Genomic DNA, 18930 nt, shown 5'->3' on the forward strand with positions numbered 1-18930 from the left:
CCTTTTGTTCTTCTCCTTTCATCTTCTTTCCCTCTCATCTCCCTGATCCTTCTCTCTCTCTCATGTGAGATCTCCTCTCCGGCCATCACCCCCCCCCCCCCCCCCCCCATTCATTTCACCTCTCAGCCTCGGTCTCCCCCATACTGGTCACCATCAGGGGCTGAGACCCCAAATATCGCCCCTTACACAGAGCCCAGGGGGTCCTCATCACTGGTGACCTCCACCATCACCTGCACCCATCAGGTCCTGTGCTGCCCCCCGCCCCCTCACACTCCTGCCCCTCCAGCTACTTCTCCACAACCTCCAGAGTTTCCTCCTCTTCTCCACCCTGAACTTCGCTGTCCCCAATATCCACCTTCTCCATCACTCCCCATCCTGCACTGCCCTCACTCCGTCACACACCCCCATTCCCCACTGTGGACCCCTCTCTACCATACTAGCCCTTATCCCCTCAGGCTTCCACCATGATGCTCCCCATGGCCTTTATACTCCACCAAACATGTTCCCCACCATGAATCCCCCATGCTCCCCTCTTTCTCCATCATGCTCCCCCTCCCCCATGCATCCCCTCTTGCCTCCCCACCACCATGCACCCCCTTTACCCCACATGATCCTCCTCTCTTGCCCCCATGCACTCCCTTTACCCCACATGTTGTTCTCTTCCCCAATCATGCACCCCTCTTCTCCCTCTCGTGCACAACTTTCTCCATCATGCTCCCCTCTCCCCTACCCCTCTTCCCCCCTTCATGCACCCCCTCTCTTCCCCTCATGCTCCCCTCTATCCCCCCTACATATACCCCTCATGCTCCCCTCTATCCCCCCTACATATACCCGTCATGCTCCCCTCTATCCCCCCTACATATACCCCTCATGCTCCCCTCTATCCCCCCTACATATACCCCTCATGCTCCCCTCTATCCCCCCTACATATACCCCTCATGCTCCCCTCTATCCCCCCTACATATACCCCTCATGCTCCCCTCTATCCCCCCTACATATACCCCTCATGCTCCCCTCTATCCCCCCTATATATACATCCCTCATGCTCCTCTCCCCCCTCTTTCTCCCCTTCATACACCCCTCTCTTGCTCCCCCGTGCTCCCCTCCCGGCTCCGCAGTCCTCCCGCTCCCCGTCTGTCCCTTCTCCCGCTCCAGGCTTCCTGCCTCCTCTCCCGCCGATCCCCGCTCCCTCTCCCGGCGCCCATTGTCCCGACCGCCGTCCTCCCCCGGCTCTCCCGTCCCCCTGCCCGCTCCCCGGAGCCCCGGTACCTTGCTGGAGCAGTCCGGCTCGGAGCCCGCTGATCAGGAGGAGGAGGCGGAGAGCGGCTCCGGGCTGACTCGCCATGTTCGGCACCTGCTTCACTCTGCAGCCTCCGCTCGGCGATAATCACATGCTAATCATATGCTAATACATTCAGCGGGAGGCCGGCACAGCTATGGCGGACACGCCTCTGCACCACGCCCACTGACGTCGGTCCGTGACGTCAAGGTGTGAACCGAGCTGACCACGTGTGTGAGCTGGGGGTGTGGCTGCTGCGGGGGCGGGGCCGCTGCGCTAGTAAATCTGAGAACACGGCGACGGCAGAGGCAAATCACGGCGAACGTGGGGGCGGAGCCCGGGAGGACGGAGAGTGGCGGGGGCGGAGCTCGGGAGGACGGAGAGAGGCGGGGGCGGAGCCCGGGAGGACGGAGAGAGGCGGGGGCGGAGCCCGGGAGGACGGAGAGAGGCGGGCGCCGTACACTGCGCTGCAGCTGGAAATATGCAGAGAAAGCAGGCGTTACCAGATGGGGCGTGGCCCTCCATAATATACTGCTGGCCAATCACAGCTGCTCATCAGGACACACCCTGTAAACGAAGAGGAATGGCCCCGCCCCTCGGTCACAGTAGTCCTTGCGGTCCAGGAGGAGCTACAGAGGGCTGACATGGTGCCCCGGTGTGAGCAGCGCTGCTGCGGACCGGGGGAGGATGGAGGAGACTACTGATGACTCAGCCAGACAGCTGTGCTGCGGGTGGAGCTCCCCTTTAAGCCCTTCACCCCGCAGTGAATTTTGCCGGCTACATCGCCGTGTGACGTCTTGTTTTTTGCGGGATGAGTCGTAGAATTGAATTAAATAATTTATTTGACCATAGAATGTACTGGAAATGAGAAATAGTTAAAAAAAGCAATTACTGCGTTGTTTTCTGACATTTTCTTTTTACAATGTTCATTATACAGTAAAAATGACCCAGAACAAATCGGCCTGTAGGAACCGGTGAGCGGCGGAGGCCGAGCGGGTCATAGGCCGCTGTCGGGGATTGGTGGCGGCATCTAAATGGTTACACAGCAAAGACTGGAGAGCGTCCACTGCAGATGTTGGGGGTCTGACCCTGCTCCCACCGGACACCTCAGGGAGGGGATAACGTGACAACGACAAGAAACAATTTATTTCCCACAGTTCTAATTAACGTCTACAGTTATTGGTGTGAACAAACTGCGACTGGTGGACCAAGAGAGCGAGTGGGGGGGCACCTGTCACATAGGGGAGTGGGGGGCCCCGGTCACATAGGGGAGTGGGGGGCCCCGGTCACATAGGGGAGTGGGGGGCACCGGTCACATAGGGGAGTGGGGGGCACCGGTCACATAGGGGAGTGGGGGGCACTGTCACATAGGGGAGTGGGGGGCACCGTCACATAGGGGAGTGGGGGGCACCGGTCACATGAGAGAGTGGGGGGCACCAGTCACAGAGGAGTGGGGGGCACCGGTCACATAGGGGAGTGGGGGGCACCGGTCACATAGGGGAGTGGGAGGCAGCGGTCACATAGGGGAGTGGGAGGCACTGGTCACATAGGGGAATATGTCCCGTGCAGCCCCTTTAATGGGTGGGAGCACACAAGACACATGGAGGCTTTATGTCTGCTCCATAGGGGGCGCACTCCAAAAAAGAGAATACAGGCATATTTTGACTTGTTTCGAGCGACATGCACTCTTTGTCAAGAGGGCTATGAGGGGGCACTAAACTATATAGAGGGCTATGTGGGGGCCATTATACTATATGGAGGGCTATGTGGGCACCATTATACTATATGGAGGGCTATGTGGGCACCATTTTACTATACAGAGGGCTATGTGGGCACCATTATACTATACAGAGGGTTATGAGGGGGGCATTAAACTTTACAGAGGGCTATGTGGGAGTTATTATACTATATGGAGTGCTATGTGGGCACCATTATACTATACAGAGGGCTATGTGGGCACCATTATGCTATACAGAGGGCTATGAGGGGGGCATTAAACGATACAGAGGGCTAAGTGGGCACCATTATACTATATAGAGGGTTACGTGGGGGTCATTATGCTATATGGAGGGCTATGTGCGGGCCATAATACTCTATGGAGGGCTATGAGGGGGGCATTAAACTATAAAGAGCGCTATGTGGGGGCCATTGTACTATATGGAGGGCTATGTGGGGGCCATTATACTATATGGAGGGCTTTGAGGTGGTCATTATACTATATGGAGGGCTATGTGGGCATTATTATTAAAGCAAAAACATCAAAAAACAATGATTAAATACAATTCAAACAAACAGCCCATGTAACGAATCTACGAATAAAAGGAACCATCCAGAATCATTGTGATGTTTTTGCTTCATGAACTGTTACTTTGCTTGTGCCCGCTTTGGTGTTTTGTTTTGTTTTTTTGCCCTGCAAAATCAAAATCACTTTCTGTTCCTATGTTCCTGTCTTTTATATTTTCTTTTCAGCTCTTTAGGCTTTGAATGCAATCAGAAAGAAGTGACCGGTGCATATCCTTCTGGCGGCTAATGCTTGAAATCCGCCACTATGTTATTTATGGAATTAAAAAAGTATGCCGAATCAGTGCAGAAACTTCTCCAGTAATTTGTCCAAATCTCACCTACATTGACTTTCTGGTAATTGCCTGCAGATTTTTTCATTTGCAAATACGAGCGTAACGGAAATGCTGCAAATTTTCTGTACGTTTTTTGCAAATGAAAAAAATCCGCCGGCAATTACTGGAAATTCAATGTGGGTGAGATTTGGACAGATTACCGGAGAAGTTTTCTGCACTGATTCCTTATGTTTGTTTAATTTCATAAATGTAAACAAAGAATGTAATGTAAACAAAAAGAATGTCAAGTAAACAAACAAAGAATGTGATAGAACATGGGCACAAATTCTTGCTTCCCACGACATGACCCGGTTCCGGGCCGGTGACTTTCTCTGGCAGCGCTCGCTACATTGAAAGCTTCAATCACTGGGCGACTATTTTATTCCTCGTGTTGCACCGCGAGAACCGCGTGAAATACCAGATCTGTACCCGACCGTATGTCTTTCGATGACACTTGTGAAACCCAAAGCTCGGATCTGGAGCTGCTGATTGCACAGATTGATTGATTTAGTGCGTGTACATGAAATGATCTGCGTCTCCCGCGCCTCGGCCGCCTGCTCGCATTGTCGTAGTCGCTGGCAGAGATGAGCGCACTTCATATTGCAGATTCAGCGATCCATAGAAAACAATGGATGAATCATTTCACCTATTACATTTGGATTTCTCCTGATGCTAATCTCAAATTGATTTCTACTTTTATTTTTTATTTTTTTAATATTAACCCAGCACAGTTGCTGACCGCGACACAATGGGACGGATTTACTAAACTAAATGTGCTGGAATTATGGCAAATTCTCCCCCCCCAAAAAAACCTATCGGAAAGTTGGTGGAAAAAGGAATGTGATCCCATGATCCTGTTTTCGTCAAAAAGGGCACTACGACTTAATAGACCAGAATAAGCCAACTAACAGATGGTGCAAGCTTAGACCAGTCACTCTAAAGATGGTCAAATTTATCAAATGACAACAGACCCTGCGATAAATTTGGCGCACATTAAGACCGTTTTATCTAAAGTTCACGCTTTCCAAAAAAGTGTTCCGTTTTAGTAAATCAGTTCCAAAGTCCAAAACAGGGCTCGTCTACAAAACAAAGTTTAAGGGGGAAAAAACAGCCCAAATCCTAAACATATCAGAATAACGGTAAAGTGCTGATTTCAGCACTTATTGTGTTTGCCCAATTGATGTTCCAATCCTTTTCTGCTCTGATTATTGCGTTTTTGCAACTTTTTTTTATGCTTTTTTTTTGTTGCAGATTTGACTCAACATTTTTTTACTTATTTTTTTTCAAAAATGTTTGGATCCTGCACTTTTTAAAAAAAATGCTTTTTTTTTTGCCTCTCCATAAACACGTATATTGAAAATGCACCATAAATTAAGTGCAGAGAGGGCAAGAGTTTTCTTGGAATCAAATCCACTTTGCTGAAACTGCTAAACACAGCAAATATTCTGCAAAAAATGGGGCAAGTATAAAAATGCATTTGGAAACATAGCCCAAGAGTTTCTACCGCAATTTGTTTTCCCCATTGAGATCAATGAACACTGCGAATCCATCTTTTTACATACAAGTTGCTGGTTCAGATACTTAAAAGGGTATTCTGGTCTCAGGAAGTTATTACCATTCCACTATCTTCTGGTTCAAATCTTTTAGATCTCATTCAGAAGTCATTTTTTTCCACAACCATGAAGAAAGCGATCAGATTTTAGACCTTAAAAGTTGTGGCTATGACATGGTCATGACACTAATCACCAGCAGGATCAACAAATGGAGGGAAATTCAGAAGGAGACAAAGAAAAATACACAGTGGAGACAGTGAAAAGCCAAGGTGGGGGCGGGGATGAAGAAGGAACAAAGACCATGGGTGCTGGGATGGACAAGAGCAGAGGGAACAAAGTGTAGAGACTTTCAAGCAAACAAAAAAGTTGTTTCCTGAAGGATTCTTAAGGAACACAGGCAAAAAGAGGAGTGATGAGATCTGAGTGTCTCCTCCACTGGTCTTCATTACCTTCATCCTGTCATTTGTAGGTTCAATAAAGATCAACTTTTTCTTAAGCTATGTAATAATTTAGAAATTTGGATGTAAGAAGGCGATTATGTTACCAATGATCCGATATGGACTTGTTATACTTTGTGTTTACCACATAACAATGGAAACAAAGCTCCATTATTGTTAACTATTTAATTTACTTTTTATGTAATTGTCCATAGGGGACGTCCTCGTGCTAGATTGTCGGCAGTCGGCAGATCATGACAAAATCTGTGTGATCCACCCAAGAAATATATATCATTATTATTATTATTATTTATTTATATAGCACCATTGATTCCATGGTGCTGTACATGAGAAGGGGCTACATACAAATTACAGATATCACAGTAAACAAAACTAACAATGACAGACTGATACAGAGGGGCGAGGACCCTGCCCTTGTGGGCTTACATTCTACAGGATGGTGGGGATGGAGACAGTAAAGGTACCTTCACACTAAGCGACGCTGCAGCAATACAGACAACGATGCCGATCGCTGCAGCGTCGCTGTTTGGTCGCTGGAGAGCTGTCACACAGACCGCTCTCCAGCGACCAACGATGCCGAGGTCCCTGGGTAACCAGGGTAAACATCGGGTTGCTAAGCGCAGGGCCGCGCTTAGTAACCCGATGTTTACCCTGGTTACCAGTGTAAAATGTAAAAAAACAAACAGTACATACTCACCTTCGCGTCCCCCGGCGTCCGCTTCCTGCACTGACTGAGCGCCGGCCCTAACAGCAGAGCGGTGACGTCACCGCTGTGCTGTGCTTTCACTTTAGGGCCGGTGCTCAGTCAGTGCAGGAAGCGGACGCAGGGGGACACGAAGGTGAGTATATACTGTTTGTTTTTTTACATTTTACACTGGTAACCAGGGTAAACATCGGGTTACTAAGCGCGGCCCTGCGCTTAGTAACCCGATATTTACCCTGGTTACCATTGTAAAACATCGCTGGTATCGTTGCTTTTGCTGTCAAACACGACGATACACGGCGATCTGACGACCAAATAAAGTTCTGAACTTTGTTCAACGACCAGCGATATCACAGCAGGATCCTGATCGCTGCTGCATGTCAAACACAACGATATCGCTAGCCAGGACGCTGCAACGTCACGGATCGCTAGCGATATCGTTTAGTGTGAAGGTACCTTAAGTCGAGGGTTGCAGTAGCTCCAATGGTGTTGAGATGGCCTTGGGGTCATTACAGGCTGTAAGCTTCTTTGAAGAGGTGGATTTTCAGGTTTCTTTTGAAGGATCCAAATGTGGTGGATAACAGATGTGTTGGTGCACAGAATTCCAGAGGATGGGGGATATTCGGGAGAAGTCTTGGAGGTGATTGGGTGAGGAGTGAATAAGCGTGGAGGAGAGAAGGAGGTCTTGGGAGGACCGGAGATTACATGAGGGAAGATATTGAGAGATTAGTGTGGAAATATACGGAGGAGAAAGGTTATGGATGGCTTTGTAGGTCAGTGTTAGTAATTTAAACTGGATACGCTGAGAAATTGGGAGCCAGTGAAGTGATTTGCAAAGAGGGGAAGCAGGAGTGTAGCGAGGAGAGAGATTAATTAGTCGGGCAGCAGAGTTAAGGACAGACTGGAGGGGTGCGAGAGTGTTAGAAGGTAGGTCACAGAGGAGTATGTTGCAGTAGTCGAGGCGGGAGATGATTAAGGCATGTGCAAGCATTTTGGTAGAGTGAGGGTTGAGGAAAGGACGGATTCTTAAAATATTTTTGAGCTGGAGGTGACAGGAGGTGGCGAGAGCTTGGATGTGTGGTTTGAAGGACAGGGCAGAGTCCAGGGTTACTCCGAGGCAGCGGATTTTGGGGACAGGGGAAAGTGTGATTTCATTTATTTTGATAGATCAGGTAGGGAAGATATGCGAGATGGAGGAGAGATAATTAGTTCAGATTTGTCCACATTGAGCTCTCATGTTTAGGCAGGTTTTTTTCATAGGTGAAAAAATGTTTTTAATTTTTTTATAGTGTGATGGACAAATACTGTGAGGACGATCAGGAAGGGGCTCTGTGGAGGATCGGAAAGGGGATCTGTGAAAGATCAAACGGGCTGTGCAGAGGATCAGAAAGGAGCTCTGTGGAGGATCAGACAGAGGCTTTGTGGAGGATCAGGTAGGGACAGGCGGAGGATCAGACAGTGTCTCTGTAGAGGATCAGGTAGGGGCAAGCAGAGGATCAGACAGGGTCTCTGTGAAGGATCAGTTAGGGGCAGGTGGAGGATCAGACATGGTTTCTGTGGAGGATCAGGTAGGGGCAGGTGGAGGATCAGAAAGGGGCTTGGAGTGCCCACCTGGGCCATGGGGTACTCGGTACCGGGTCTGGTACTTATCAATTTATGTTATATTATTCTTCTAGATAATTGCCTTGACAAAGGCCTGTGGCCGAAACGTTGGCAGATACCCTGTATGACTGGTTGCCTTTTTTTGAATAAATTCTATCTACTTCGACTTCTTATGTTCTCAGATTAATCTCCTTATTATTATTATACTTTTTCTGAGGACAGCATTAGACTTAGACTGAGATCCCCTTGATCACTTTAACTTACAGAGATGTGTCACGGCGGTGACGGCGACCCGGTCCATGTCCTGGGCGCTCAAATAAAAGGAAAAGTCTTTAAAGGGTTTTTGTGAATAAAGTTTGTTTGTGACGCCACCTGTGGTATTCGGTCAGGATGACCGATGCTGCTTAAAGGGGTCCACTGGGGTAATGTTATGGCAGGTAAGATGGTTTAACTTCCCACAGGTGAAGTTGCGTCCCCAGGGCTCCCGATGTGTAGATGGAGATGGTGCGTGGTGCAATAAGAAACGGAGGACACAGGTTTGCAGTCTCTTTACTTGGTTTACTGAAGACTTCAGGCAGCCACAGTCTAGAGCACCAGATCACAGGAACAGGCAGGGTCCAGCGCGGTGGTGTAGTCCCTTGCTGCCTGAGGCTTCTGTCAAGGTCCTCACAGTTCTCTCTGTCCTTCTTAAAGAGTAGAACACTAACCTGTATGACAAATGGCTCGAGCCTTTTTACAGGTTCTCTATCACGACCCAGGCTCTATGTGCCACTGCATCTCCTGGGTATTAGGGCGGACAGGTGATGTGTAGTCCAGCTGTCCTGACGGTTTCTGCTGTGCCTCGTGGAGTCTGACACAACCTCGGTCTTCCGGCTACCAGTGTCTGCGCTCTGCAGGGAGGTAGCTCATTCGTAGCTATTCTCCCCAGGTCTCACTCTCCTGTGCTTCACTCTCCTCCACGCTCACTGCAAACTGTTCCTCTTTCTGTGTTATCTCTGTCCAGGAGCTGCAGCACCCTCTTGGCTGCATGGCCCCTTTAGTCCTTCCGACTCTCTCTCTCCTCTCTGTGTCTCTGACAGGAACTGACTAACTTTCCCTCCAGACCAGTATATATATAGGGGAGCCACCCATAAGCTGGATCAGAGCTCCCCCTTCTGGCCTGGAGTGTGAACATGTTGTATGTTTGTGTTACCTGATAAAGAAGATCTTCCTTCGCTTCCAAGCGTGACATCACTCTCCCCGTGAGGAAAGCAATTCCACTGTGACAACCAGGACCCTGGGGTGTCACAGGCTCTGTGGAAGATCAGGTAGGGGCAGGTGGAGGATCAGACATGGTCTCTGTGGAGGATCAGGTTGGGCAGGCGGAGGATTAGAAAGGGGCTCTGCGGAGGACCAGGCAGGGGCTGTGCAGAGGATCAGAATGGGGCTCTATGGAGGATCAATGGGCTGTCCGGAGGATTAGGAAGGGGCTCTGTGGAGAATCAGACAGGAGCTGTGTGGAGGATCAGGAAAGGGCTGTGCAGAGGATTAAGAAGGGGATGTGCTGAGGATCAGGAAAGGACTATGTGGAAGATCAGGAAGGGGCTCTGTGGAAGATCAGGAAGGGTCTCTTTGGAAGATCTGAAAGAAGCTCTGTGGAAGATCAGGAATGGGCTGCCCAGAGGACCAGGTGTGGGCTGCCTAGAGGATCAGGTTTGGGCTGCACAGAGGAAGAGGCATGGGCTGCGCAGTTGTAGCGCCCCCACTGCCGCAGGGCCGAGGGGTACCCGGTACCGGGCCTCTGAGTCTCTGCTCTGGGGTTGTCACGGTGGCTAGACCCGGTCCGTGACCCTGCTGAGGGGCGCCCAATGAAAGGTGTGGGTGGTGATGCTGTAGTGGTGCAGGACGCAGTAAATAACGAGGACACCAGGTTGCAGTCTCTTTACCTCTTTAATGAAGGCTTCAGGATCCTCAGTCCGGAATACGGTTAACCGGGCTGCGCAAGTCCGGCCGGTCCGATGGCACCTCCAGAGTTCCCTTTACAGGTGGAAATCTGTGCCTACCTTCTAGCGCTTGTGTGTTGTGGTCCTCCCCTACTGTGCTTACGGGATAGTCCCCACAACTGTTGTGTCTGTTTCTCGTGTTCCCTCACAACTCGATTCTGATGTTCTTCTTCGTCCCCCAGATGATATGGCTAGGACGCACCCGTATGACGGGTAGGCTCGGAGTTCTTCCTGGACCCTAGTGTCACCCTTCTCCTGTTGTTGCCCCCTGTGTCTTCGTAGGTGATTTGTGTGAGACAGCCCACCTATAGCTGACTGTCCTGCCGTAGGTTTGAAGTATTGCTTGGAGCCTAATACTTCCTCGGCGTTCCGGCCACCGGCTACGCGCCTCAGTAGGATGTTGCCTCGTCTTACAGCACGACTCCTACTGGTATTTCTCCTTGTTGCGTTGATCTCGTTTCTCACTCAGCACAATAAACCTCACTTCTTGTCCTTTCTTAGGGAACCGCCGCGATCAGGTGCAGGCGCGGTCCCGTAACATTCTCTCAGTTCGCTAGGTCTCTGCCAGGATCCCACCCCTGACAGGGACCCCCCTGAGTCTCTCCCCGCAACACCCTCTGCCACAGGATGTTGCCTGTTCGATTCCCAGTCAGCTTCTTTCTAACTTCCTGTCTAACCCCCAGTTTTACCAGATTGTGAGGAGTGGCCTAATACATAGCACCCTTAGCTCCCCCTGGAGGCCAGACTGTGAAGTGTATTGGTGACTGTGATACCTGGTCAGAAGAACTCCTTCACTGCCATCAGACGTACCATAGCTCCCCATAGCGCCGGAGCATCAGTACTGCAGCAACCAGGACACTGGGGCGCTGCACTCCCCCCCGGTTAAACTCAGTAATCCTGGACTGGGAAGAAAACAACAATACATGTCAGCACAAAGACATACAATTTTGAAATGCAATAACAATAAGTAAATTTGAACAGAGCTTCCCTTTATGGGAGGTGAGGACACTTGAACGTCACAAACATGGTTGAATACTTTAAATAGCATACTATAAATAACTTTTCTTACCCAACCGGGTATTCTACTAAGTGCAAAATTTTGAACAATAATTTAACGTTGCCTTTAAGGACGTACACGCTGAATCCACTAAAGACCTTCTTATAAAACACTATAAGGCTAATCAACTTTTTCCTTCATTTTCCATCTTTACAGCTGCAGGACCGCCTGTCTATCTGCCCCAGGCCTACTGCCTCTCGTTCTGTTGCAGGACCGCCCCTTTCCGCCCGGGCCTACTGCCTTTCTGCTACTATACACAGTATAGAACGTATCATCCATCTCTCAGTTCAGGATCACCGAGCCATCTCTGTATGGCTCCTAGGAGGACTCACCGATTAACCCCGTATGGGTTCACTTCCTGTCCTCACTCTTCTAGCAACATCATTAAACATTTCTCACAATTAACTAGCTCACTACATATAACTTTCTTTACATAAGCATTATTAGTACTTTCTTTTAAAGCATCATCATTCTTTAAGGGCTATCGATGAACGTTCCCTTTAAGAAGAAACCAAGTCTCTATGAGGTAGTGCAACTTCTCAAGCTGCAAGTCCGTACGCAGCAAGGACTCCGGTACTGCTTCCAGGAACAGTTTCTTCGCAAAGAGTCCTTTTTCTTATAAAACCAGTAGAGGGCACCTTTAAGAAGGTGCAAACTATTTACAAGGAGTTTGTAATCATGCAGTGTTCATGATCCAGCAGTTCTTTCAACAATGATAAAACAGGAAACAAAAACAAAAAGCAGAAGAAGGGATCCCGGGTAAACAAAGGGATCCCTTTAAGAGTTACCCTGATCGGGTCATAGCAGCAAGAGGACAAACAGTTAACTATTTACATGTTCGGAAGATTAGAACATTTACTTGAACCACTCAGGAGGCAGCACCGGCAGATTCAACCCCTTTGGATATTGCCCGCTGCCTGGTACTGCGTAAGGGGGAGCGCTGTCCCATCTGGGGGTCTGCGTGCCCACCGTCTTCCGTTCTGGGGCAGCTGGTGCACTGACCACCTGAGAAGACGCCCCCTTGGCCACGACAGTGGTTGAGGTGACAATGTTGCAGGTCGTGGTTTTGATGATGGTGTACGTCGGAGTGACCTCGGTGGTTTTGGTGATGATCATGGGCTGACCACAAGGGGGCACCTTTGCTACGGGGGTCAGCTTCACTGGCACCTCAGTCGGGGGTGTCACGAGGTTTTGCTTCTTATGTACATTCAGGGCGAACCACCCCTTTTCCGCAAAGTGCCTGGTATAAGTAACTTCGTCCCCCGGGTAGAGATCCCGGTCTGGGTGGCCCTCTCTGAGATGAGACTCCACATCCCGCCGGTTGACAAAGACTTCGGCGTACAGGCCCGGCTCTTTTATAAAGCCCCAGCCTCTGCGGAGCTTGAAGGCGACGACAGTGCCCTGCCTGTGCGGGGCCTGGTGAGCGATGGGGTCCTTGCGGGCCCGGTCCTTGACCGCCAAGTCCTTTTGGTGGTAGGCCTCTAGCCCGGCCTGGTACGCCCTTTCCTTCTCCTCCCACTGCTGTTCCAGCTGGACCTGGTATTCCTCCCAGCTCAGGGCCTGCACCATCTCCCCTTCCTGTGTCTTCACCCTGGGGAACCCCATGAGGTTGGGTCCTAGGTTCACCAAGCGGCACACTGTACGCTCCGCATGGACCTCACTCAGCGGGGTAATTGGTGGAATCGGGGCTTTCAAGAGGTGTTCCATACCCGTTGTCTCCTCCCACGGTAACAAGCGCTGGAGTCTATGGGTCCCAGGGAGAGGGGGTGCCGCGACGGGGCCTATCAACAGACCTTCAGCCAGCGGGACAGGGTCGGCGGACTCACCAGTCGGTGCGTGCCCCTCCTCCTCGGTCGGCTCCGCTGGCGGTATGGTCAATGGAGCGTCGGCTGGGGTTCCGGCAGCAACGCCGGGTCCGACGTTAGAAGGTCCTCCGCTGGCGCCTCCGTCCGCAGCTGGAGGAGTTCTTCGATCAGGCCCTCCATCTCCATTTGCAGGAGGCCGGCCCCAATCGTGGAGAGCTGGCCGCTGGGCTCATCCGGGTGGCTGGGGGAGTCTTCGGCTTCAACCCCGCATTCCTGGTCTGAGCGACTCGTCATGGCGTCCTCCGCATGGGTCGCTTCCTGGTCTTTTTCCCGCTCTCTCCTTCGTGGGCGGTTTCGTTTTCTCTGTCTCCGCCCACCATTGAGAATCAGGAGGCGGATCTCGGCTGCTGACGGACACGTCCTCACGGTGCAGAAATATTTAGACTGGGCGGCCATTGTCTTTCGCGCTCTTCAGCTGGTCCACGCCTACTCCACGCCCCTCTTCTTCTCCTGCGCTCTCCTCAGCGCTGTAATGGTGGCGGTTTTTGGCGGCAAGTGGCAATACACAGTCCTTGCAATAAGTCACAGTCCAAGCACAATAAATCACAGTTCCAAGGCACACATGACCCGATTCTTCAGGCTTAAGTAGATCCTGTTCGTGACGCCAAGTTGTAGCGCCCCCACTGCCGCAGGGCCGGGGGGTACCCGGTACCGGGCCTCTAAGTCTCTGCTCTGGGGTTGTCACGGTGGCTAGACCCGGTCCGTGACCCTGCTGAGGGGCGCCCAATGAAAGGTGTGGGTGGTGATGCTGTAGTGGTGCAGGACGCAGTAAATAACGAGGACACCAGGTTGCAGTCTCTTTACCTCTTTACTGAAGGCTTCAGGATCCTCAGTCCGGAATACGGTTAACCGGGCTGCGCAAGTCCGGCCGGTCCGATGGCACCTCCAGAGTTCCCTTTACAGGTGGAAATTTGTGCCTACCTTCTAGCGCTTGTGTGTTGTGGTCCTCCCCTGCTGTGCTTACGGGATAGTCCCCACAACTGTTGTGTCTGTTTCTCGTGTTCCCTCACAACTCGATTCTGATGTTCTTCTTCGTCCCCCAGATGATATGGCTAGGACGCACCCGTATGACGGGTAGGCTCGGAGCTCTTCCTGGACCCTAGTGTCGCCCTTCTCCTGTTGTTGCCCCCTGTGTCTTCGTAGGTGATTTGTGTGAGACAGCCCGCCTATAGCTGACTGTCCTGCCGTAGGTTTGAAGTATTGCTTGGAGCCTAATACTTCCTCGGCGTTCCGGCTACGCGCCTCAGTAGGATGTTGCCTCGTCTTACAGCACGACTCCTACTGGTATTTCTCCTTGTTGCGTTGATCTCGTTTCTCACTCAGCACAATAAACCTAGCTTCTTGTCCTTTCTTAGGGAACCGCCGCGATCAGGTGCAGGCGCGGCCCCGTAACATTCTCTCAGTTCGCTAGGTCTCTGCCAGGATCCCACCCCTGACAGGGACCCCCCTGAGTCTCTCCCCGCAACACCCTCTGCCACAGGATGTTGCCTGTTCGATTCCCAGTCAGCTTCTTTCTAACTTCCTGTCTAACCCCCAGTTTTACCAGATTGTGAGGAGTGGCCTAATACATAGCACCCTTAGCTCCCCCTGGAGGCCAGACTGTGAAGTGTATTGGTGACTGTGATACCTGGTCAGAAGAACTCCTTCAGTGCCATCAGACGTACCATAGCTCCCCATAGCGCCGGAGCGTCAGTACTGCAGCAACCAGGACTCTGGGGCGCTGCACAGATGATCAGGCATGGGCTGCATGGGAGCCAAGCAGGGGCCACGTGGGGGATCAGGCAGGGGTTGCTCGGAGAATCAGGCAGGGGCTGCTTGGAGGATCATGCGAGAGCTGCGTTGGGGATCAAGCAGGGGCTGCATGGAGGATTAGGCTGCGCTGAGGAGTAGGCAAGGACCGCACAGTGGAGTAGGCAGGGGCTGCATGGAAAATCAGGGTGGGGGCTGCAATGAGCAATAGGAAGGGGCTGCACAGAGGATCATGTAGGGGTTGCATGGAGAGACAGGTGAGGGCTGGGTTGAGACAAGTATAATTTTTAATTTTTTATAAGCTGTACATTTATTAATCGCTAGTGTGTTACTGTTATGACGGACTGGAGTATACAGAACAGGCAGTGGATGGTCAGCGTTTGCTAACCATTATATTTGGAGATGTTGAGTCATGGCTGTTTTTGACTGACCTTGCCATTTTTAGAAACCGTCCTGTTATCGTTTTGTCTCACTGCTCTTTCCCTTTTTCTGAGACGTGCACCGATGTTCATCCGTAATCTTTTGTAGCAATGAACGCCGCACACTTACCCACAATAGACGTAGTGTTTTTTATTTTATTTCAAATGGGCACCTGGGAAATATCTGGATGGATTAAAATAGGAAGAGGTCATAAACATTTAGGACCCTCCTGTGTTGTTTGTTTGTCTGGGATTGGTTTGGGTCAGTAAAATTTGAAATGCTTTAATAAAAAAATACACAACATACAAAGAAAGGAAAAGAAACAATGACGGCATAAACAGAGGTGAATATTCCTCCGGCTGTAAACAAGCACATTGACATTGGGAGCATGTCAAGCACAGGTACAGACACGTCTGACATCAATCCAAAGACTGCGTCAAAGTGGATCAAAGAAGAAACCAAACGCACAGAAAAGGTTCGGATTTTATCTTTTTTAGGACGGAGAATAAAAGTTTCTATTGTTTTATACAACATGTACGTCTGCAGTCTGCTAATATCGGGCAAAGAAATTGCTTATTTGGTAACTATCACCAAATCTGTGGTCTCCTCGGAATGAGACCGTCCCTAATATTATGTATAACTGGATTTCACTCCACTTGTGCTGGTGCATCTTATTCATTGCACAATGAAAAGTTTTGTTAAATTGTAAGATATTTTTACTACTGTACAATAATAAAACTGATACCTGTCTTCCGCATGCAAATTAGCCTGAAAAAGCATTGAGGGCATGTCCATGTATGCAAATCCCAATGGCACGCCCCTATTGAATTTTCAGACTGATTTGCATGTGGCTTAGAAGCTCAATTTCTCAGCATTTTTGACAATATGTATATATTTTGTATTTGCATTAATCAGGAAAAATGTTAGATTTTTCGTGGTGTCCTTTACCTCTCAATGTTTCTCTTAATTAGGTGTTAGAAGTAGCTGAACTTGGAGCCTTAAAAACTTCATCGGCACAATCTCTTGGCTTGTTATGATCTTACATAGTTGAAGTGCTGAAATTCCATGCAACTGTGTCAGTGATCTCTTGTGGGACCAGACATGATTATGTCAGGTCCACATGCTCACCTAAATCTGTAGCCAGTCTGTGGCCTCACAAGTCACATAGTAACATAGTAACATAGTTAGTAAGGCCGAAAAAAGACATTTGTCCATCCAGTTCAGCCTATATTCCTATATTCCATCATAATAAATCCCCAGATCTACATCCTTCTACAGAACCTAATAATTGTATGACAATCAGGTGACTGTATAGCTGGTTATGCTGGATAGCACTTTGGAATAGCAGACCTGAGTGTACAAGCAAGCACCCTGGAACCGCAGAGCTGTGTATATGGTCATGCACACTAGATCAACAGAGCCAAGTATGCAGAGAGGCACCATGGAATAGCAGAGTCAAGTATACAGACAAGCACCATAGAACAGTAGATCTGAGTGTGTAGACCAGAGGTGTCAAACTGCATTCCTCGAGGGCCGCCAACAGGTCATGTTTTCAGGATTTCCTTGTATTGCACAGGTGATAATTTAATCACCTGCACAGAATGATTCCAGCACCTTGTGGAATGCTAAGGAAATCCTGAAAACATGACCTGTTTGCGGCCCTCGAGGAATGCAGTTTGACACCCCTGGTGTAGACAGTACTCTGAGACTGGCAGACCTGAGTATGTGGACAAGTACCCTGGAGAGTAGAGCCCAATGTGAAGAAAGTCTCACTGCAACTGCAAAACTGAATGTGGAGGCAGTCACCCTGGAACAGCAGAGATGAGTATACGGATAAGCACCTTAGCCCAGTAGAGCTGAGTATGCAAGTCACCCTGGAACAGCATAACTAAGTGTTGAGACATTAACACTGGAACTGAGTATGCAGGACAATAACCCAAGAACAGCAGGGCTGAGTGTGTGAAAAGACAACCTGGAACAGGAGAGCTGAGTATGCTGACAGTCACCTTAGAACAGTAGAGCCGAGTATGCAGAAAGGCACCTTGGAACAGCAGAGCTGAGTGTGTGAAAAGACAAGCTGGAACAGGAGAGCTGAGTATGCGGACAGTTACCTTAGAACAGCAGAGCCGAGTATGCAGAAAGGTACCTTGGAACAGCAGAGCTGAGTGTGTGAAAAGACAAGCTGGAACAGGAGAGCTGACTATGCAGACAGTTACCTTAGAACAGTAAAGCCAAGTATGCAGAAAGGCACCTTGGAACAGCAAAGCTGAGTGTGTGAAAAGAACCTGGAACAGGAGAGCTGAGTATGCGGACAGTCACCTTAGAACAGTAGTGCCGAGTATGCAGAAAGGCACCTTGGAACAGCAGAGCTGAGTGTGGAGAAAGGCAGCATTGAGCAGTAGAGCCAAGTAAGCAGACAGGTACATTGGAACAACAGAGCTGAGTATGCAGACAAGATCCTTGCAACAACAGAGTTAAGTGTGATGAATACTAGGAGTGAGTTTGTCAGTAGTATCACATTGGAGGATAAGTATCAGAGCTCAGGAATTAAGCAAAGCTGGATTTGTCCAAGAGTATGGACGAAGCACTATGTGAGCACTCAAGGAGTGCATCCCCGCCTGGTTATCCCAGATTATCATGATAGCATGATGTAAATAGAGGCAGAGGGAACTGGTCACTAGGTAAAGAGGAAGCAGAGCCCGGTGCTGGAGCCGGCACAGGTGAGAAACACGTCTGTCTTACGTTACATTACCCCGATCCCGTCCATCTGTCCTCAGGATACAAAACCCCTGATATAAACCTCTTTTCCTTTGTGGGTTCCCAATTGGAACTCGCAGGAAGGTCCTGGACCTCAGTGCAGTTATCCTGCATAGATGACGGCCATTTCTGACCATCGGCGCCTGGTTATTATAATTGCACAGACATTTAATATGAACATCAATTGTTTTTCCAGCTCGCCATATGGTTTTATGTTTTTTTGCTTTGAACTGCTAAAAGTCTTATTTTATCACATTAAACATTCTTAATACACAATTTATTTTATCATCATTACCTCTAAAGAACTTGACATCTGTGACAGTCAGAACATCTATCACCGAGAGAGCTGGAGTGACGCATAATGTTTACTGAAGAACTCAACACATTTCACACCCAGGAATCAACAGTTCTCATGTTTTATTGAGTCATTTTATAGAATAACCAAGGTTACGCTTCAGTATCAGGGTCCAGGAGGAGAAGGAAATAGGGTTCGTCATCTATTCGCACCGCCAAGAGTTTTCTTCTGATAACCATGTCTCTTTCTTAGGCCACATCCCCTCTGCGCCAACTGAATGTACACACCTTATTATTCTTCCCAGTGCCCCTACGCAGTAAGATGCCCCTCACCTGATACCTCTCACGCACCTAATGGTGCCCCTCAGTGCCCACACGCAGTATGATGTCTGGAGCCTGATGCCCCCCATACTTTCTGATGTTCCCCAGTGCCCCCACACACTATGAAGTCTGACACCTTTTGCCCCCCACACACCTACTGGTGCACCTCAGTGACCCCACACAGTATGATGCCCCCACATACGTAATGGTGCCCCTCATTGCCCCTACACAGTATGAAGTCTGACACCAGTGGTCCCCCACACACCTACTGGTGC

The 18930-nt window shown here is 49.6% G+C and overlaps 1 protein-coding gene across 8 annotated transcripts in view; it reads right to left on the bottom strand.

The window, feature by feature from the left end:
- The window catches only part of CADM1 (cell adhesion molecule 1), a 239394-nt gene extending 237954 nt beyond the window's left edge, over nt 1–1440 (bottom strand). For 2 of the 8 annotated variants that reach the window (XM_077249828.1, XM_077249825.1), the window contains exon 1: nt 1270–1439. In XM_077249828.1, coding sequence (XP_077105943.1) covers nt 1270–1345 — 76 coding nt within the window. In that variant the 5' untranslated portion in view covers nt 1346–1439. Of the gene's footprint in view, nt 1–1269 lie in introns of all 8 variants that reach the window. The other 6 variants (XM_077249833.1, XM_077249827.1, XM_077249826.1 and 3 more) reach the window with 5 other exon arrangements.
- Nucleotides 1441–18930: the final 17490 nt, after the last annotated feature.

The sequence above is a fragment of the Ranitomeya variabilis genome, chromosome 4 (genome assembly GCF_051348905.1).
Source record: "Ranitomeya variabilis isolate aRanVar5 chromosome 4, aRanVar5.hap1, whole genome shotgun sequence".
Taxonomy (NCBI): Eukaryota; Metazoa; Chordata; class Amphibia; order Anura; family Dendrobatidae; genus Ranitomeya; species Ranitomeya variabilis.